The sequence below is a fragment of the Mycteria americana genome, chromosome 1, assembly GCF_035582795.1.
Source record: "Mycteria americana isolate JAX WOST 10 ecotype Jacksonville Zoo and Gardens chromosome 1, USCA_MyAme_1.0, whole genome shotgun sequence".
Taxonomy (NCBI): domain Eukaryota; kingdom Metazoa; phylum Chordata; class Aves; order Ciconiiformes; family Ciconiidae; genus Mycteria; species Mycteria americana.
Genome location: NC_134365.1, coordinates 58571655 through 58592675, shown reverse-complemented (window position 1 = coordinate 58592675; position 21021 = coordinate 58571655). Strand labels below are relative to the sequence as shown.

General features: G+C 56.3%; 1 protein-coding gene across 3 annotated transcripts; it reads right to left on the bottom strand.

Moving 5' to 3' along the window:
- Positions 1-1530: 1530 nt before the first annotated feature.
- CARD10 (caspase recruitment domain family member 10) lies at positions 1531-18198 on the bottom strand. 3 transcript variants are annotated; one of them, XM_075501138.1, is made up of 21 exons: positions 18152-18198; positions 15990-16208; positions 15490-15627; positions 14843-15168; positions 12719-12901; positions 12202-12357; positions 11947-12072; positions 11581-11775; positions 11337-11483; positions 10448-10563; positions 10171-10211; positions 9366-9483; positions 8695-8875; positions 7738-7861; positions 7144-7384; positions 6769-6838; positions 6321-6420; positions 5680-5838; positions 3371-3492; positions 2608-2723; positions 1531-2360 (listed from the first exon to the last, which is right to left on the bottom strand). In XM_075501138.1, exons 1-21 carry the CDS (start codon positions 18156-18158, stop codon positions 2153-2155), a joined length of 3093 nt encoding a protein of 1030 aa, XP_075357253.1. In that variant the 5' UTR covers positions 18159-18198; the 3' UTR covers positions 1531-2152. The 3 variants fall into 3 exon arrangements, with proteins under 3 accessions (XP_075357253.1, XP_075357262.1, XP_075357269.1); XM_075501147.1 differs by lacking the exon at positions 11337-11483; XM_075501154.1 differs by lacking the exon at positions 18152-18198 and having other exon boundaries at positions 16033-16119.
- Between the last annotated feature and the right edge of the window lie 2823 nt (positions 18199-21021).

Sequence of the window (21021 nt, the reverse complement as noted above, 5' to 3'; positions counted from 1 at the left end):
CCAGGGAGGTGCTGGGGGACGTCTGCTTATCTGCAGGGGGGGGTTAGCAGGTGCCAAGCTGGGAGCACAGCCTGACTACCCAAAATGGGGGGGCTTGCTCTGAACCACCCTCAGCCTAGGCTATAAGGCTGGGGATGGTTCCCAGTGCCAGCAGGGGCAGGAGGAGTTGTCAAGCCCTGAATCAGAGTGCCTCACGTGGAATATTTTCCCTGGGTACTCAAGCGCTACATTTTTCCCTACAAAGATGCGGGTTCTAATCTCCAAATCCATGCCAGGGTGGATGGGAGCTTGCTTTGGGACTTGTCTTCTCATCAGCTCAACAAAAGTCCCACTTTGTTTGCCTGCAGGGCAAGCACCCTCCCAGGGGGCTGGCTGTGCCGGGATGCTTGGGCTGCATCCCCTGGAGTGGATGTCATTTGGGAGCTTTCATCTGGAGCCATGTGTTACACCAGTTCCCCCATCCCCAGAGCAGAGCTGCATTGCTCCAGGACAGAGCTGGGACTTTGCTCTACATTTGAGTGACTGCAGGTTAAAATCTTTTTGGTTTTTTTCCTACCCACCCCCCGCTCCATTCACTCTCGTCCTCATAAAAGACACAGGCAACTGGTTTAGAGCCTGAAATAACACCTCACAGGGGACCCGTGAGGATCAGCAAGTTAATCTTTGCTCAGAGCTTCGAAAGTGCATGGCACTAGCAGTGCGCTAGTCGCAGGGGCGAAGAGGACGCAGAGGGGACTTGACTCTCTGGGGCTGGTTGCCCATCTTCTCCCATTGACCCCAGGAGCAGTGGGTTCAGCCCTCTGCCTGGCCTCATGCCCCACGGAGCCTCCCAGAGCCACAGACTCCATTTCCCTCTTGCATGCCCCAGGAAAGACCATCTACCACCACAACCACCACCTGTCCGTGGTGGTATGGGTATCCTGGCACCCCGTTCCCATAGCAGGGCTGGTAGCGGCGATTGGTTAAGGAGTCAGGACCATGCTAGGGTGGGTGAGCACAGCTGCTGCTACCTTAACCCTCCATCTTCCCTCTGCCAGAGTCTGAACCCGCACTCGGCCCCATGTAAGGGTGAGAACAGCCCCCACTGGAGGGGCAAAAAGATCCCCGCTGTCCCGGCAGCGTGGCTGGGCTCAGTCTCACTGTTGTCCCCCAGGAAGACGAGGTAGCTGGCTTGTCACTTCACAATAACCAGGGCATGGAGGGATGCAAAGCTCTAGGGACCTCAGCCAGACACATCAAGTGAGCTTTTCCCTGGCTTTCCCAGAGCAACTTGGCCAACATCAGCACTAGGGAGAGGCAAGGGACTGACAAACAGGGTGCAAGTAGAAACGGGGGGGAGCTAGGTCTGTGGCATGCTCAACCTGTCCTCTCCCCACACCTCTTGCTGCCCTACAGCAGTGCTCCCTCCTTCCCCGGAGGGCTGGGCAGCTGGGCCTCAGCTAGAGGAGGAGAAAAATACCCCATCGTGCATCACCTGAACTTTCCCAGTAACACACAAGCCCATAGCCTGCCACCCATTCCCATTATGAATGGTATTTAATTCTCCTTTATATGCAGTTTGCCAATAAAAGGCTCCATTAATAATTTACAAGCAATAAAGAGTACAGCTCCTATAAAACGAGGGTTTGTTGCAAGCTTAGTGTCACTCCAGCCGCGGCAGGGCACTGGCACACGAGCCATGGGGCCAGAGGCGAGGTAGACAGGGGAAGAGAGGACCTGGAGCACACAGTGCCGCAGGGCAGGGGAGACGGAAGTGACAGGAGAAGGGCTTCAAATGTGCGTGAGATATGCTCCTACACAGCCTGGTCCCACACAGTTCCCCTACGTTCCCCATCTGGCAATCTGATCACGTACCAGAGACGAGGGCAGCCCAAAGTGATGGGCAACAGACCACGAGGGTTGTTTCCACCATGACAGTGGAAGACATCCCGCCAATAAAATACAAAAACCTCGGACGTGGGAGGCAGCACGTGTTACTCCCTGGCTCTTGGTGGCCTCAAGGGGACTAGAAAGGCTACCCCTGGGGGCCTTTGCTGCTAACGTCCCCTCAGGGAGGAAAGACACGCTACCTGGAGGAGCCTGGGGAGGCAGGGGCCTCCGAGAACATCTCTTGGGGACAGTAGCTGGCAGTACCCGCTCTGCTACCCCCAGCTCAGTCGTCACCCTCCTCGATCCACAGCGGGCGGGTTTGCTCCTGGAAGATGCATCCCCGAACCACCTTGGGCAGCTCCTCGGCGTGGGTCCAGGCATGGGGCTCCACACAGGCCCAGGAGCACGGCAGAGTGTGGAGAGCCTGCTCCGCACTGCGGCACACCTTCAGCACCTCCGAGTCCCGCTGGCCCGCCTTCCCCAGCAAGCTCCTGGGGAAAACACAGGGATGAGCATTACCCTTGGCATAGAGAGATGGGGTGGCAAAAACACCCAGGAAGTCCCCCACACGTACACAAAGCCGATTCTTCCTGCCCTTTTTCCCCTCACAGCGGCCAACCCCAACACACACACAGCAAGTACTCTCACCCTGATCCTTGTCTCTCCCTCTGAATAGAGACAAGGGCTTCTCTCTCCTCCTGCGATACCCTTCATCCATGCCACTCCGTCTCTTCTTACCTGAGTCCTCTAACATTCTTCTCGGTGACCTCAACATGGATAATGATGGGGTATATTTCACTTTTAATTAGATCCCTCACACTCTGAACTCCCAGCTCTAGCAGGCAGTGTTTATTCTGGAAGGGAAATTGAATAGATTTACTGATTTAAATGGAGAAAAAATAACCCCAGCCCCTGACAGTTACATTAAATCAAACCCCATACTGTGAAATATCATTGCTTTTCCAATAGTAATTCCATTAAATGTGGGATTTACAGACAGTGCCAAGAGGGAAAGGGAGAATTAACGAGCAGGGTCACCCACTCCATCACCGCCAACCCAACCCAAGAGCCCACCGGACCCCTCGTTCAGCCACAGCCCATCTTCACATCCCCTTTGTCATCATTGTCATCCACAGCCCCACATTTCTCCGTCTGCCCTGAGTAGAGCTGTTGATGCTTTGGCAAAGAGGAGAAATGTGAGAGCAGGGAGGTCACTTCTGCGTATGGCATTTCCCACCGCCTCCCCCACGAATCCCCAGTTGCCACTTCTTTCACCTGAGCTCAACAGAGACTCAGGGAAAAGTCCATATCTGCTGCTCCACAACCCCACAGCACCTGGATCTAAAACACCCTCCAAGTTACACAGCCCCCAAGCAAGCAGCTCCTTCTTTCTCACCACACCACCCTCCCTCTTCCCCCACTCAGCTGTCCCCTCCTCTCCTCCAATCTGAACAGCATGCCCCATCCTGGCCCTCTCTCCCCACACCAAACAGCTCAGCACCTTCTCCATCCCCTCACGGATCATGCGGATTCGTCTGCTCTCCCTCCGGTCCTGGGGGGCAGTTCTAGACACAGGGTGCTCCTGAGTGTGGGTTGCACTGGGATCCCCTTCTGCCAGCTTCTCTGCAAGCCAAGAGGAGATATGAAAAGGGAGACGTCAGCCCCTTCTCCCTTTTGCATGCACTTTCTACCTCAGATCCCGCACGTTTGCTGCCGCGCTGATGATTATCGAGTTCGCTGTTTATGGATTCTGGAGAGCGAGTCTAATTATACAACATTACATGTTGGCATGGATCTCCTGCAGCTTTCTGCGTACAGAACAAGCAAGATATCACAGCTGAAGACACCTTGCAGGGCAAGAGCAGCACTTATGTTGCAGTACTGCAGCAGCCTAAGCCAGCTCACAGCCATTATCCCCCCTTCCCCACTGCCACACTGTCCCGCCCCCTCCGTAACACAGTATGGCAGAAAAATAATCACTTTGCTTTGACAGGTAGGTTTTCCGCAGGGTTTGTGGGCTCGTAGATGGCTTCAGAGAGTGGCAGCACTGGGGAAGCAAGAGGAGTGTGCATCTTGGCATGGGAGAGTGGGAGAAAGATGGGGGGCAAGTTGAACCTCCTTTTGTTGGTGGCAGCCTGAGCCAGCTCCCCCTGCTCAGAGGCGGAAGGAGAGCACCCCGCAGCCGAGCCAGTGCCAGGCAGGAGAGCAGCAGAGAGGTGATGCTGAGACAGAGAACTGGGGGCAGAGCTGGCAGGACAGAGAGGTCCAGCATGGTCGAAGTGCCCCTGGGAACTCCCACCAGAAGACGAGACAACGCACATACAGACACCTCACTTGGCAGCCACAGGCTTTGCAGCCCGGCGTGGCTGAAGCAGGCGCCGGGCTCTCCCTGCTGAACGCGCTGCCCTAGGCAGCTGCCCACACTGCCACTGAAACACGAGCAGGGAACCTAACAAGGCTTTTAGGAGCTGCTCAGCCCTAAGATAGAAATAAAGCAATGTATTTAGGAGAAGGCATGTTTGGAATGGGGTCCAGAGCACGTTCCAGCTCTCCCAAGCCCCAGGCTGTCTGGGCATCCTCTGCTACCTCTGCCTGGTGGCACAGGTACTTCCCAGGTAGAGCTGGATCCTGCAAAGCCGTCTGTTTCCTTTGGGGGCAGCAGGCTCCTGTGGAAGCTGGGCTGGCTTATACTAACTCTGCCCTGGCTGGGGAGTTCTCCAAGGGAAAATATAGGCAGCGAAAAAAATAAATGGCTCGGGGCTCCCGGATCACCTTCCTTCCCTCACAACAGGCAAAACTGACAGGGCAGAACCTCTGCCCTCGGTGTAAAGTCCCCAGCCACAGTAACGGTTTCGAAGCATGTCCCCATGCAATGTGAGGAGGACCCTGCAGAGGGCTCAGCAGGACAGGATATATGGCCAAGTCACTCAGGTAAGGAGCCCAGCGGCCCAAATTTGCAGAACCATTCTTCTACAGCAAACCAGAGATTTTTCACTACCTCCATCACCACCCCCCAAAAAAAATACACCGACTCATTTTTCAGTCCTGCAGTTGGCAAAGGGAGAACTCTAAACACGGAGAAAGGAGAGAGATGGAGAAGGGAGAAGGAAGGAGGAAAGGAGTTGTCCTCTGCGAAAATTCCCTATGGGAATTTTCCAGCAACCCCAGCAGCCTCTGCAGCGGTGTGTCAGCCTCGCACTGCTGGCAGAAGGAAGGGGACAACAGCTCTAAGGCTGGATCCTTTCATTCCTGGGGAGGAAGAGCTGGTATGAAGTCAACCTGCAGGTCCCACCTCAGCCAGGGGTTTCATCTCTGGGAAGAGCCACCCAGAGCAGCAAGGCAATGCCACCGCCACCCACTCAAGGGAAAAGAGAGGATCCCCATGCCCCAGGAGACCAGAAAGGAGGGCTGGCTTCCCTGTGGGCCAAAGGGATAGGACACAGTTAAAAATAGGAGGGAACGCCTTGCAGACACTCAGCCCAAAAAGGTGACCTGTCAAGAGGTATTGTCTGGGAAGACTGAGAGACCCCCACACTGAAGGGACACCTCATGTGCTTTCCAAGAGTCCCATGAGACCACATCTCACACTTCCAAGACTAAAAGTACCTCTGCCCTGAATTGGGCTGACCAAGGCCTCCACAGAAGTGACCTCTTTGAGCAACATCTTAGCTTCCCACTGTATGGCTAAGAAGTGGCAGGAGGTAAAAGGGGAAAGCAGCCCTCGGAAGTAGGAGACTTGTGTACTTGACCTCACTCAGCCACAGGCTCCTAAAACAGCCCTGGACATGTCAACTGCTCATTGCTACCTACCTGCTGGGCACACGTGGAAGTCCAGGCGAGAGGTGGGCAAGTCCAGCAGGTTCCTGATGAGCCGCGGTGCAATGCAGTTAGGTGACAGCACCACAGGACGAGGTGTCTTGACCACCACAGGACGCACCAGGCTGTAAGGCTTCAGGTTCATGTCCGGGTCTGGAAGACAGGAATGAAGAAGAGAAAGCCAAAGGTGAGAACATGGGAGACTAGCCTGTGACGGGCCCACAGACCATCCCATTCTTCCTGTACCATCCCCTCATCCTGACTCATGGAGGCACCTACCAACCATCCTACGTCCCAGGAGAGATCCTACCCTGGTTACAACACTCACTCATGGGCAGATACCCCAGCTGTAGCCCCCTTGCCCATTTCCTGGGACTCCCTTGAGTTACACACCAGTTTATTCTCCACAAAAAGGTAGATGACCCCAAGAACCACAGAAGCAATGGAAAGCCCCAGAAAACCAGGGAAAAGGACCAGGGTCTTTAAATATGCACAGGCTTCCCAAAATCCCGTTAGCAGAGTTATAAGAGGGATCCTGGGTAGAGAGGCTGAGGCATCCCAGATGCCAATGTCCCTTCAGTATTCAACAAGGGATGACTGGGTCTCCAAGGCCAGGTGCAGGGGTAACAGCTCACCTGAGCAGGGGTCCAGCCACAGCTGCTGAGGGGGCTGTTCTGGGCTCCTCTGCGGTTTGGATTTCACCAGGCGCAGTTGGTCCAAGGCGCGTTTCTTTAGCTGAGGAGAAAGTGAGGGCAATAAGGCCAAGAGCACAGACCATTTCACACACACACACAGAGCTGGCTGCAGAACACCCGCAGGCAAAGGGGACGGAGCACACATATAAAAAGCATGGGACCGGGTCTGCCGCCCATCAGGTTCAGTCTGGGAAGTGGGGAGGGGGTAGGAAAGCAGCCACAGAGCAGTAATACTGCCTGGGCTATAAGCCCCTGCTCTGCTTGCTAACCCAGCCGCCTCCTCTATACGAGCTGGTTTACCAGCAGAGTGGGGCAGACTGCACGCCGAGGTGGTGGGGTGGCCATAGGCACACACACACTGCTCTCATTGCTGGCTTCTTTGGCTTACATTATTTCTGTGGCCCCTCTGCTGCCCAAGCATCTGGCCCTTCTCCTGGATCTTCAAAAGCTGGTGAGCCCTGAAAAGACAGAGAGGTTGCACTCAAGCAACTCTAGAGCCCCCAGGGACAGTAGCCTGCTGTGACCCTCTTTGCCAAACCCCACAGAGACCTGCTGAAGCACAGGCATATCAAAGCCCTCACTCAACCTCCCAGTCTCTCAAGGGCACCCAAACACTACCGCACTGGTCCGCCATACAAGGCTCGGGCAGCCCACACTATCGAGAGGCCAGTCTGCACCCCTCAGGACTCCTAGGGGATGCTCACCAGAGATAAATGGGGCAGGTACCCCAGGTACCCCCTGCCTTCCTCCTCACCCTGGTTACCTGCTGTAGTTGGGCACTGTCCCCTTGTCCAGGTCCCGCATGGTCAAGGGATCGACACGGGAGCAGTACCACTCCAGCCGCCCTTTGTGCATGGTGTCCGTGACGTGGAGGATCTCCCGACATTTGACGCACAGAGCGTAAGGGTCTGACAGCTCCAGGAGGGACAAGTTGGTGCGTACGTAGAATGAGTCTCCAGAAAACTTCTTCCCTTCTCCCAGGGCTTCCCGCAGAGGCTGGTAGCCTAGAGCAGGAGATACAGGTCACCGCAGGTGGGGACACAGGAGACAACTGTCACCAATAAGATAGCCAAGTCCCTGGCACGGCTGTGATGCTACGGATTGGGGTGGGGGGTGCAGAGGAGGCAAACAGACAGAAGGTCTGTACCTCCGTCCTGTAACTCAGAGGATGCACAAGTCACACCAGACAGGGAAAGCTACCGGAGCTATGGCCAACCCCTGTGTCAGACATGGTGGCCTAGGACCAAACAGGAGAGGAGAGAGAATAACTGAGATTTACCTCCAGGGCTGGGTGGAGGGTCTGGAAAGGGAGGCAGAGAGCTCAGGCTCAAAGGAGACCCAGCTGCCAGGGCCTTACCTTCCAGGTCCAGCTGAAAGACGAGACTAGAGGGCTCATCCCAATGCAGCAGGCTCAGGTAGGCGACCTCCCGCGTGCAGTTCTCCAGGGAAAGCACCTCTTCCTTCAACGATGGCACCCTCAGCTAGCAAGGACCTGATGCCGTTAGACCTAAGGGCTGGAAGAGCAGGCTCCCCCCCAGCTCCCTCACCCATCAGGGTTACACAAGAGATGTTACAGAGCAAGGCAGGCCCAGGGAAAGCTCTACCTGAGGACAAAGCATCCTCAGTCTGCCTCTGGTTCCCTTCTCTGCCTCTGAAATACCTGTTGCCAGCCACCACCCAGTCCAGATGCCGGGCTGCTGTGAAAGCAAACGTGTGCATGAACGCGTGTGGGAGTGTGGGCGGGAGAGCTGGTTTATTTTCAGTTACAGGTGGGATATTAATTCAAGTAGTGTAACTGTATTTCAAGTGGTGTCATTCTTGCCAAAACAAATGCCCTTCCCTCCCTCCAGGAGCTTTCTTCAGAGCAATTATTCTCTATAGCGCGGGAAGGTCACGAAGGCCTGAGAAATCTTGCTCCAGAATTGATTGCTTCGCAATGGGCATGTGTGGGATGCAGGATGCAAACTGCTCTGAAATACGACAAGATGACAGACAACTCCAGGGACATATAACCATATTGCCATCTTAATTGTGTGACTCCTTTTTACTTCTCCCCTCTCACAGCTGAAGGAAGTGTCTCAGAAGGTCTCAGCATTTTTACAGGCACAGGTACACTCGAGTGCCATGAGACCTGGATGGGTGCTTGTGCTGCATAAAGCTCTGCATAAAGCAGGGAGCAGTCCTGGGAAACAAGAGAAATGGAGGTGGACTTCAAGCTGGGTAGAGGCCAGCTTGCACTAGGGATCACTCCACACTCCTTGCATCATCCCAGGTGCCCTGCAAACCCACAAAGTGACCCCATTCCCGGACTCACCTCAATGAGCCGGCACCCTTCCCTGAGTCCTGCATCCTCGACCCGTGAGCCTGGCTTGACCCACTGGACGTAAATCCCTGTCCTGTTCCCTCCAAGGATGGAGATGTCTGCTCCAAGCCTCTTCTCCTGGGGTGAGGGGTTGCTGGGGTGACCCATGCTAGTGAGCTGTACCACCAGTGACCTGGCAAGGAGAAACGCCAAGTCCAGCAACTGAGGTTTGCTGCCTTTCCTAAGAACCAGTCCCCCACGCCTTGTATCCAGCTACAGGGTGTTTATTGTACCGAGCACTGCGGTACAGAGCTCGTGATTCACAGCTATCACCAGGGCACGCACACAGAGCTTACGAACCCCCACAGCCCCTTCCATCCCACCGGCCCCAACACCGAAGCCAAGCTGGGCTCCCATGGTCCTGTCCCTACCTCAACAGATGTATGTCCAGCCCAGGGCAACATCCCCACCCCTGCTGTGACAAATGGGACAGCATGAAAATTTGGAATCCTGCTGGGAAGCAAGGACTATAGGATCTTCATTTCTCTCTTCTCCCACTAGCGAGAAAGCCCGCAAGGGGGGAAGCAGAAAGGAAGGGTCTCCCAAGCGTGGTCCCCCAGCACCACAAAACATCCCCCCCAAGCAGCGGGCTCCGAGTGCCTAGCTCAGAGAGCAGCAGTCACCTCCTGGTGACCTCCTCGCGGCTGGGAAGCGTGGACAAGCAGATCTCTGACTTCACCCTGGCGTAGGTGCTGCTGGAAGAAGAGAAGGCCCCAAGCGAGGTGCTAGCAAAACCACTGCCTAGGAAAGAGAGCAAGAGGGAGAGAGGGGGCACATCACCTCTCCGAGCGCTGCAGGGAGCTCACGTTCTTGGGGTGGCAAGGGTCTGTCACCTCCTCCTGGGCATTTTCTAGCATCTGACTGGGAAATTGAGGCTGCAGGGAGGCTTTGAACGGTCACCCTCCTGGAAAGGGTTTCCCATGTCTCCCGAGAACAAGCAAATCTTCGCTCCCTTCATCAGCATTTCAGTCAGAAGGCAGCAGCAGCCAGGGCCACCTAGATGTGCCCGGAGATCAGCCACCAGCACCCACCACAGGAGCTGCCAGCACCAGGAGCTCCACTCCAGGAGATTTACAACCCATCGCCCAGAACCAATAACACCCCAGGGTGAAGGCATTTCTCTCTTCTGTTACCTACTCCCTCAACTCCACATCAAGTTCTCCATCAACACAGCTCTCCGCGAGTTAAACAGAGCTGATGTGAATAGCTACCTGCTCTGCAGAGGAAAAGCCAGCTTTGCCAGCTGCTGTGCCTGGCATAGCAGCAGGGGGAACGTGTGGATCCGTAGCACCCTGCTACGGGTGCAGAGCCCTCACAGTGAGCTGCACAAACCAAAGGCATGAGGGAGGGTCAGTTGTCCAACCCCTCTCCCCACAGCCACCACTCCTTTTTAGCTAAGCCCTTTGGGGAAAGCCCCCACCCTGGTACCTGTTGCATCTTCAATGCTGCTAAAGGAGCCACAGGACAAGCTACAAAGGAGACACAAAGGTGAGCTGTGAGGCAGCAGCTTTTCCAAAGCCTGTCTGCATCCCGTTCTCAACCCCATCCCCACAGCCTTCCCCCACTCCCCAGAAGCATCCCCCCCAGCCAGCCTTCCCACTCTCAGTCCCCACCCCAGGCTCCCCCCTCCCCTGCCAGCCTGCTCTCCCTGGCCCCCACAACCCCCACAGAGGAGACACAGACTCAAGCAGCCCCCCCCAATCACCTTTTGTAGGGCATGCACCTATCTTCCCGCTGCCGCCGGAGGATGGAGCCGATGCAAGGGGGGAAAGGGAAGGTGGAAAGGCGGTTGATATCCTTCTCACTGTCAGGAGTCACCTCCTTGGGCAGAGTGAAAGAGAGATGCCTGTAAGACCAACACCCAGCACCACCTCTCCCCTCCCTTTGGGCTAGGTTGCAGACAGCTCCTAGGGTACCACATGCCTCTTTCAGGGATCATCCACATCCCTCCAAACACCCAGGGACACCTTGTTTTCCCAAGGAGAGAGCACAGACGGAGATGCATGACACTGCATCCCCAACTTTTTACAACGTACAAGCTATGGGAGTAGTAGCAGATGAAGGGAATAACCAACTTTGATCATTATATCTCACTTTTAGCCATTGCACACCCAGAGGTGTGAGTAACCTGTGGGACTGCCCATTTTAGGGTGCTCTAGGATGAGGGTTCAAAGAGTCAAAGGAAAGAACCTGACTCCCTTAAAAAAATATGATGCTGCTACAGGATTCAAAAGAGCTCGGATTTCTCTCCCAGCATATGCAGATTAAACAGCTTTTTGGGGAGGATAACATCTTACATGAGGCTGTTGATTTCTAGGGTGTTATATGGGATGAAGAGAGTTTCGCTTGCCCCTCTCTCCCACTCAGCTGAGTGCTGCACACTTTGGTGCAGTGTTGGCCAGTTTGTCAGAGACTGAGAGAACACAGCTTTGCACCTGGGATCTGCTCCCACCTTACACACCGCCCCATGCCCAGTTTTCCACCAAGTCACAGCCCCACAATGAACCTGCTCCAATGTCTCTGTGCCATTCTTGAGCAGCGTGGGTCCCCACTGCCCTCAGCTGAGGGTCAGCCTCTCATGGTCAAGCGCTCACCATGCTCTGAATGGCCGAGTCCCCTGGGAACGGGATAGCAGAAACCCCCAACACATCCACAAGTCCAGTGGTAAAGCTGGAAGGGTTGTCTATGAGGCTCCAGGTGCTGCTGAGGTTGGAGCAGAGGGAGTAGGAAGAGCTGCACATCTGGGAGAGAAGGGACCCATCATCCCATTGCGTCCCCCAGAAATCAGCCCTGACCCCTCTGTCTTCTCTATTCCTCCTCCTTTCTAGCCACCCTCACCTTGCTGAGGCTGCGGCTGCCTTGGCACCGCTGCAGCTGTGCCTCCAGTGTGCTGTTCAGCCCTTCTGCCTGGCTCAGCTTGCTTAGGAGCTCATCCCTCTCCTCCTCCAGGGCCCGCACGCGTTTGCGGTACTGGTCCTTCTCGATCAGGCTCTGGGAGTATTGTAGCTGCACCCCATCACGGCTCTGGATTGCCTGCAAGGAGCCAGGCTGAGTGAGAAAAGGCAGAGGATTGCACTACTAATCCCCACCTCCCACCCTGGCATGGATGGAGAAGATCCACTGGGGAAGGAGGGCGTATCCAGAGCAGAGACAAAAGCTCTGGTCCTGCTGGGAGGTGGAGAGCCAGGGAGGAGAGCAATTCACCTGGTCCCGCTCTTTCTCGATCTCCTCCAGCTGCAGCAACACTGTGTTCATCCGATGCTTGTAGAGATCACAGTCCTTCTGCAGCGTCCGGTATTTCAGCTGCAGATCTTCCACCTCTTGGAGGTACTGGCAACAGCGAGCAGAGAGCATTAGCCCTCTCGGAAAGCGACTGCTGTGCCTTCCCAGCCCCCTCCCTCCCCTCTCTTCCAGGCCCCGCTCTGTGTGCGGGGACAGGGGCAGTAATGGATGCTCTACCTTATCCCTCAGCTCTTCAGCCCACTGCAGCTCGTTCTGCAGGGAGTTGAGTTTCTGGCAGAGATCCTGCCGGTCGTCTTGTGCTTCCTTCCAGTCATGCTCCAGGATGTCCAGCAGGATCTGCTCAGAGCCTGGCACCGGGCCCTCGCCGGGTGTCTAGGAGGTGACAGGGTACCATCACTGCACTACGAGCACCGAGGGAGCACCAGACCAGGGCAGTGACAGGCAGACTGGCACAACTGCCATCATCACTCCCGCATTAACCCCCTGTGCACTCCAAGGCACAAAGTCACACTTGTGAGCACATCCAAGAGAGTCACAGAGCTGGAAACAAGGACCCATCACTACCCAGACCCAGAAGCAATGGCAGCCATCACAGCCAAGCGGTAAGATCAGAGGAAGGGACAGGCCAGCCCGGGACAGTGATTTCCCCCATCTTTCCAGTGCCCGTGTCACCAGCACTGGGGGTGCCCCAGGAAAGGAGGTGACCTGGAGCCTGCCCTGCCCCGCCAGGTACCTGCAACATGCCCTGCAGCTCCTGCAGCGATGCCGTGAGCCGCTGGTTCTCAGCCCACAGCTCGGACACGGTGTCGGGGTGGCCCCGCTCCCCTGCCTCTCGCTGCGGTGGTGCAGACGCCTGTTTCCGCAGCAGGCTGCACTCCTCCTCTAGGCTGGCCACCTTGCATTTCAGCTGGTCCACCTGCAACCAAGGGAAGAAACATAGTCTGGCACACACGGCCCTGCACCTCTGCCTTAGCAGGAGAGTGAAGCAGAGAGGACACCGGGCAGAAAAAGGGTCTAGAGGTGAGGAAAGTGAGGGCTGGGCAGCCACGTGAAGCACTATCCTACCATTGGGCTAAGGTTAGCACAGCTGCACTAAAAAGCTTTTCCCTGCAGGGAAAAGGAGGAAGATGCACTTGTGTAAGCACATTCAGTCTCAGGATCCTCTCTTGGTGCAACAACTTTCTTGCTACTTTGGGGCATCCTCAGTGCAGCTGGCCTTGACCCTGGGTGGACCAGGGATCTCCGGTGCGCTGCCAGGGCCAGCAGCTGTGAGTCTCTCAAAGGCTTCCCAGCACAGCTAGAACTTCCTAGAACAGCTGAGAAACAAAATTTGCAGCAGAAAAATCCACTGGAGGCTATCCAGTGCGGGGAGGTCACCTCCGTCCTAGGAAGCGTTTGAGGCTCAAGCTGCTGGAGGCTGCAGGGTACCACAGATGTATCATCACACCCTGGCCTGCTCTCACACCCCTCCACCAACATGTCACTGGCGACAGGGGAGGTCAGTTGCTTTTAGGAGTAAGGGAGGTCCTCACAGATCTGTAACGACTGATGAGGTTGATCAGAGAACCAGAGCTTCACAGCCAGGTAAGGCTTTGAGAGCAAATGGGGCAGGGGAAACCTATCAAAGCCACTGAGCACTAAGCAGCACTGCCAAAATTGCCAAGGAGGGAGTTGGGAACTGGATTACTTCTGCAAATCTGCCCAAAACACCTAATACGACTTTCGGTGACCGGTCACTTCTGGACCCTGGAGCCAGGAGGGGAAGGCAGGCTGGGACCTGGTGGCCCACCCCGCTTGCAGGGGGATTTCTCCGCCCCACAGTCACCCGCAAGCAATTCGGCTCCCTGCTCAGAAGAGGCCCAGAGGAGCTGGCATTGGCAGGAATACTGGATAAAAGGCAGGGGAGGATCCCGGGGCTGGCAGAGCAAGATGAGGAATGAAAGGTAACTGCGGGGCTGCGTGAGAGGGCCAGGCCCAGACTGGTGGGGGGAGTGCCAGGAGGCAGCGGAGCACCAAAGAAACTGGGTTATTAATAGGTTCAAGGTAGGGCTGTCCTTGCCCAGGCAGGAAATGGGCGCGTGTTTGCTGGAGGTGAGAGCTTGGCAGCCGGAGTGCAGTGTCACGAATTTCTTCAGGTATGCGGCATGAGTCTCCCAAACGTCATGAGAGAGACGAGGAGGCGGTGGGGAGCGGCGGGAGGGGGATGGAGTCTGGGTCAAAACACTCCTATGAGCGGCAAGGCGGGCTGGGCAGCTCCAGGCAGCACACACGCACCCAGCGCCCCGTGGGCAGGTAGCTGCGCAGCCACCGTCCTCACTAGAAAGAGGAAAATGCAAGCCCTTTGCCGCGGAAGGAGTAAATACAAACACACAGCTTGACCGAATCAGCTGCCTGCTGCGTGCCCGTGCTGCCCGGACACAGCGCAGGCACCCATCAGCAGAGCAGGCAGCACAGGGCAGCGAGCATGTACAGGAGCAGACAGGGCATCTCGTGGTATCAACAGCCAGGCTGAGAGAGCCCAGAGATGCCGGGGAGGGCATCGCCCTGGCAGCTCCTCTGAGGAGTTGGTTCTGGCTCCTCTAGGTGATGTATCTCCAGCTGCAGCAGGAGCTGGTGATGTATCTCCAGCTGCCCCAGGACAGTGAGTCTCCCATGCCATGCCCATGACTTGGATGCTCTGTCCTGCTCAGGGCACGCTCCCCATCAAGAGCAGGGGCACACACCCCAACACGTCTTGCCTGCCATCAGCTCCTTCACACTCAGAGGCCACCACGCACGGACATCTGTGTGCATCCCTCTCAGCCATCAGACCCCCACCGCCTCCCGCCGCCACCTCCCACGCTCCCTGGGGCCGTACCACCAGCTGCAGGTCCCGGCTCCGCAGCACGGCCATGTTCTTCTCCTCGCAGAGCTGCGCATAGCGCATGGCCATCATGTAGTTCTCATCCTTCAGCCTCAGCAGCTCCACGCTGTTGGTGTCCCACTCCTCTCTCAGCCGCTGGCAACGCTCCTGCACCTTCAGGAGCTCCTGCAGCTGCTGCTCCAGCCGGGCCTGCTCTTGCTCCAATGCCTGGTTTTTCACCTGGAGCTGGTGCTCCTTCAGCAGGTGCTCCTTCCGCTGAGCCCTCACCTTCTTCACCTCCATCATCAGGAATTGAGTTAGTCCCTCAGGACCTTCCTCATCTGTGGGGAGACAAAGGAGAATGAGGTCCTGGCTGCTGAGACAGGGGTAACCTCAAAAAAAGCAACCCAACGCTCTGTTTTCCATCAAGAGGTGCCAAGCTCCCCTGTGGGTTTGCAGCCCTTCTTGTCCCAGGCTTACGGCACCACGGTCCATCACACATGCACACATGGTCCCCTCCCTTCCAGATCCAGAGCGCAGAGCTGTCAGGGTTCCTCGCACACAGGTAGCATGAACCAGGGCTTTATACATGCACATGCACAGATTTCTGGCCCTTCCCATGCCAGCAGCAGCTGCAGGGAGGGCAGAGCCCCTGCCCCTACCCAGGATCATAGAGCAGCGCTGGGCTGGCTCCCTCCCTGTTAGCCGGGTGTAGTGCTCTGGGTAGTAAAACTCTAAAGACTCCAGGAAGGCTTCGTAGCCTCGCTTCCCACGGCGCCGGAGGATGTCCATCAGGTAACCTGGAAGAAGGGATAAAGAGCTAGGATGAACTCCCTGCAAACCAGAGAGAAAACAGCATAGACCAGCTTCATGATACAAAATACCGTCTCCACCAGTTCTGCCTCCATCCACAAGAATGGGAATGGCTGGAGGAGGGAATGGGGTGGGAGCACTGCCCTCGTCTGCATGCACCCAGGGGGAGGCTCACGGAGGATGAGAGGGTGCAGAGCATCGCAGAGAACAACAAAGCCGGGGTAGCACTGCAGTGGGAGGGACCAGGAGACCACAACACCACATGCTGGGTAGCATCCACTGCGTGTTAAAACCAGGTTGTCCACCACAAACCAGGCCCATCTAAGTGCAAGTTCATGCTTTCTCCCACCTGTCTGGTTGCTTTTGCAAGGGAATCGGCATGAATTCAGCACCTCCTCCTCATCCTGCTCATCTATCACGCGGCACTGGCGCAGGTATGGGGTGAGCTTCGCAGGGTTCAGGGAGCGGGTCAGCTGGTGCCGTGCACTCTCAATCTTCTCCCAGATGGTGTCTTCTTCCTCCTCCTGCTCCGAGAGGCTGCAGGCTTGCAGAGGGGCATTCTCCACGGCTGGGAGGATAAAAGGAAAGAGAAGGTCTGAGGAATGATGGAGGGGCACAGGGTAAAAGGTATGAGTAGGCCCTTGGGAGAACATGAGTCAAGGTATGATCCTGCGAAAGATTTGGTAGTCTTACAAATGGGACTCAGATACATCAGAAGCCATTTTACATACAAATAGGTCCAGTGAGATCTTGAGTGTCCACTCAGGACCTCAGATATGCAGGAGGCAGAAGGCAGCGGTGCATGAAGGAGTTAGGACCACATACAGTAGGAAGTCTAGGGAAGATGTCATCTTCATCCCTGAAGCACTCTTAAATCCCCCCAACCACCACACATGTTCCCTTTTTCCCCATCCCTGAGAACAGGAAACTCTCAGGACCAAAGTTTTCACAGCCTGGGACGTGCTCTCTCATACTGGGGTTGGAGAGGAGGGTTTCCCTGGGGATCCATTTGCCCTGTGCATGCCCCAAGTATTGGTGACCAAACTGACGTTCTCAAGGGCACCGTCCCATGGAGCACCTTGGCTACAGGTACTGGAGCCAAAGGGGAATCGCAGAAGCATATCTTTCATGTATCTTCCACACATCTGTGTGGAGCCCTGGAAATAGGTAGCAACAAGGCAATCCCTCCATCAACCAAATAAAGAGACCCCCTGAAGTCAGTGGACCGAAAACCCTTAGAGCAGTGGTGAACCTGCTCCATTAAGTCCTACAAGCTGCGATGGAGCAGGTATGTGCAAGGGCCTCTCTTCCCAGCTGTGTATCAACTCAACCAGCGTTATCTATTTTCACTTGAGAAATGAATCTCCTTCACAGGCCAGCACAAATCCTTTTAGCTGGCAAGGCAAAGCACAGCAAAGATCTTCTGAGACCTAAAAGCCATCTCTCCTCCACGGTGTGCACCGTTACCTGCCACTCTAGTGCTAGCATCAAGTCCAGCTTTCCTACCCCAGCCACACAAACATCCCCAGGGGTAGCGTAGAGGTTCACGTTGCATGAAGGCAGAGGGAAGGAAATCTCCCACTCTTTTTTCTTTTCTTTGGGTTTTGGTTTTTTTCTTTCTTGTGGTGAGAATGATATCATGCGATTTCAGCCAGCCAACCAGCACAGCAAGGAGGGTGGCTGAGAGAGCTGTGCAGAAGTTAATCCTCCAAGTAGAAATATGGGAGGCTCAGGGTCTGCTGGATGAAGGATAACAGGAAAAGAGAATTGTTGAATCCACAAAAGATACTCAAGTGTCTGATTTCCAGCACCAAAGGGCTTAGGAGCCTAAATACCAATACAGATTTGGATTGTCCCAGGTTGAATACAGAAAACAAACTTCATTCCTTGCAGAAACTGATCTCTCATTTGAGACAGGCTCGCTTGCCACAGGGACACACGTATGCAGAAGGAGGTCACAGAAGTTGCACTGTTTTGAGTTCCGCTCCTCTCGGCAGCAGATTTATGCTTTTAAATCAAGGAGGTTCTCCGAGAAACCCAGGCCGGCTCTGCAAGCAGCGACCAGCTTCTCGACCAGCTTCTCGGCCCAGGCAGGCTCGGCAGAGAGAGAGAAGAGAGGGCGAAGGGGTCTGGGAGCCGGTACCCCTCCTCCCGCCCGGGGTGCCCCTCCTCCCGCCCGCCGCAGCCCCTCCAGGCCGGGGGACCAGGGGGGAGGCAGCGCTTCCCCTTTCGGCCAGCCCGAAGGCACTCTTCGAGGAATGGCGAGCCGGAGGCCAGCCCTGAGGAGGTGGCTGGGAAAGAGGAGGAGAAGACGAGCAAACACCCCGCCGCCGCCACCCCCCCAGAGTCCGTGCGAAACCCACGCCCCCGCCGCCGCGGGGCGATGCCGACGGGCGCGGCAGCAGGCTCCGCCGGGGAGAGGGCACAGCGGGGCTGCGCCGCCCCCGAGGGCTCCGCAAGCCCGGGGAGAAGCGCCCGTCCCCCGCTCCCGGCCGGGGGCTCGCCCCTTACCCGCCATCCCCGCCGCCGGGCGGGCTGCGCCCCGCTCCGCGCCCCGCTCCGCGCCGCCGTCTCGCCGCCCCGGCAGGTGTGTCTGAAGCGCTCTCCCCACCCCACTGCACCTTCCCTCCCTCCCTCCCTCCCTCCTCCAGCCGGCTGGGAGGGAACCGGCAGCCCCCGGGGCAATGCAGAGCCCGGCCCTGCCCGCCCCCGGGGGTCGCGGTGGCACTCACCGGCGGGGCGGGGGCGGCCCCCCCGACCTTTCCCGGTTTCTGAGGCCCTCCGGCTGCTCCTCACCTGGGCGAGCCGGGGAAGGGTTTGTCTCTGCGTGTGTCCCGTCTTTCTCCCCCCACCCCTCCGCAGCCCCGGACGGAGCGGCTCTCCGGAAGGATGTGGCTCGCCAGCGACTTCTCTTCCGAAACGCACCCGGCTTCACCTCCCGACAGACCGGCGGGGGAAGGGGGTGCCCGGCTTGGCCTCCCAGCCGGGGCCCTGCCCGGGCAGGGGGGGGGTGTCTCTCCTGGCAGGGTGCAGGCTCCCCAGCTCTGCTACAGAGAAGAGGTGCATAAAGAGGAGCTTTTTTGGTTCAAGGGCTCCAGAAATTGTAGCCTGGCCACCCCAGGTGTAGGGCTGGTTCTGAATGGGGGGGGGGGGTCAAGCAAGGGGAGAAAATGAGGGTGGGGGAAAGAAGCCCGCTCCAGGCCGAGAAGAGGTCCCACAGGCTTAATTTTGGGCCCCACTCCTCAATAGTGTCTGTGGGTGGAGTTGGGCGTGGAGGCACCCCCGGGGCAGCGTGACTGAGCCGTACCCCAGGGCATGCAGGGGCTTGCATCAGCCAGCCTGACCGAGCACTGAGTCCCCTGGGCCAGGGGCAGATGCCAAGAAGCCTTCCTCGTCCCCTGCCAACACGTTCCTGAAAGGGAGATGCCCTCAGCATCCTACCACTGAAGCTTCTAGCCCCCACCTCTGCATAGAAACCTTTCTCTCCTCCCTCAGATAAGTGAAGAAACCAAAGTGGGGGGAGTATGAAACAATCTTGAGGTATGAACTGGGCCCCCTGCCCTAAAGGATTCCCGCTGCACCCAAAATGAACATCTTCACTTGTTTCTCCTCCAGGACCAATGGCAGATACATCCCCCCTGGTCCCCACAGGACTCCTGCACCGGCTTCAGCAAGGTGGTTTGAGGGAAGGGAGGCTTTAGCAAGACCCTTTCCCTATGCTGCTATGTCATTTCTCCATCTGGGAATGGAGACTGTATCTGTGTGATGCACAGAGCATCACTCAGATACAGAAGCCTTTCTGTTGCAAAATAGGCACAGGTATTGAGCAAACACCAGCCACACACACGCAAGTGGGGCTTTCAGCAAACACCACCTCCCCTCGCGTGGCATCCATCCCAACAGGCACTGGCTGACACCCCAAGTGTATGAATTTGCTGCTGACTCACCCTCCCTGCGAGGGGTCCCAACTGCCACCTTCCCCTCCCTTGCAAGCCCAGCATGGCACAGCTCCCTCCCAGAAGGTACATGCTGACCCAGGACCACCAGCAGCAGGGCACAGCTCCCGTCTCCTGTCCTTGCCTCCAGCCAAAGGCGTCCAGTTGAGTGATCAAAAGCAAGTACAAGCAAGGCTGTCTGCAGGGAACCCATTCTGACTCAACCCATGTCAATTTTTGCCTGCTAGTTACTCTCTCGCAAACAACCCAGGTCTCTCACTCTAGTGAAAAGATTTCCTGAGAAGGATATTATGTGGTGATAGAAGATAAGATCTTCACAGTCATGATAAAAGCCCCAAAACAAGGGTTGGTTTCTCTCATTCACCCAGAGACACAAACTCAAGGCTGATGTCAAGGAAACCTCTGCCTCCACCCGCCCTGACCCCACGGGCAATGGCTGCGGTGCTTTGTGACTCAGAACGCGCAGACATCAGACAGAGCAGGTCCCACATCAAGCACCACCAGTCGCTCTCCTTCATGGAGGGTCTCTTCTGAGCTCAGCAGGTACCCCAGGAGCAGGCAGACCACCCCTGAAGGCTCTGGGCTGGGCATAGGATCCCACCAGATCAGACAAACAGATCATAAGATGAAGGAGATGGTCTGTCCCTGTTTTTTGGCCAGGGTATGGAGGCACAGAGATGAAGATCTTGCCCTTTGGAGGGAAGCTGCGGTCGTACAAGACACCCCCAGTTCATCAGAGATGCGCAGTCCCGCTGGACTGCCCATGCTCACAGCCAGGTATTACATTTCCAAAATGGCTTTACCGGTAGCAGCTACTTTTGTGCTGGCACACTTGAGTGCACAGGGGGAATGACATTGGGGTGTTTGGGTGGGTTTTTTTGTGTTGGGTTGTTGGCTTGGTTTTTGTTTTTTTTTTTCAAATCCTAACTAAAATAGTTGCACTGGTAAAACTTTCCAAGCCACACTGGCTCGCACAGGAAATCTATGACAGGCCAGCAAATGGTGAGCCATGCGTTGTTTCCACTGCCAGAGGAAGGGCTTAGCACACATGGCCCACGGAGTGTGACAGGCAGCTGGGTCTTCTACAGGATCCTGCGGTGTAGGTCCATCCAACGGCACTAAGACGTCGTCGGGATCCCTCAGAGGTGAGCAAGCCCGTGCTGTGGGGAGCAGGGCTGGGTATGCCACAGCACTGCATCATTTGCCCCCTCCTGGAAACAGCTTTAGGAAGGTCTGGGCTATGGAAGGAATTCATTAAATTCCCGATCGTGTGGCTAAAACTGTGTCAGTATAAAGCTCAAGCTGTGGTTACAGATGGTGAGCTTAGATGCTTTGTAAAGTCCTGCCCTGTGTTTTGGGAAGCACACTATCTTTACAAACCTGCCCTGAAACCTCCTACCCACGCAGTGTCAGTAATGTGAGCTG

Excerpts from the sequence above, each read along its gene's own strand:
- CARD10 (XM_075501138.1), bottom strand. Across the intron at positions 12,902-14,842 it reads GCCGGGACCTGCAGCTGGTG|GTGGACCAGCTGAAATGCAA; the intron begins GTACGGCCCCAG and ends CCTTGGTTGCAG. Across the intron at positions 3,493-5,679 it reads CTTCCACGTGTGCCCAGCAG|AGAAGCTGGCAGAAGGGGAT; the intron begins GTAGGTAGCAAT and ends CTTGGCTTGCAG.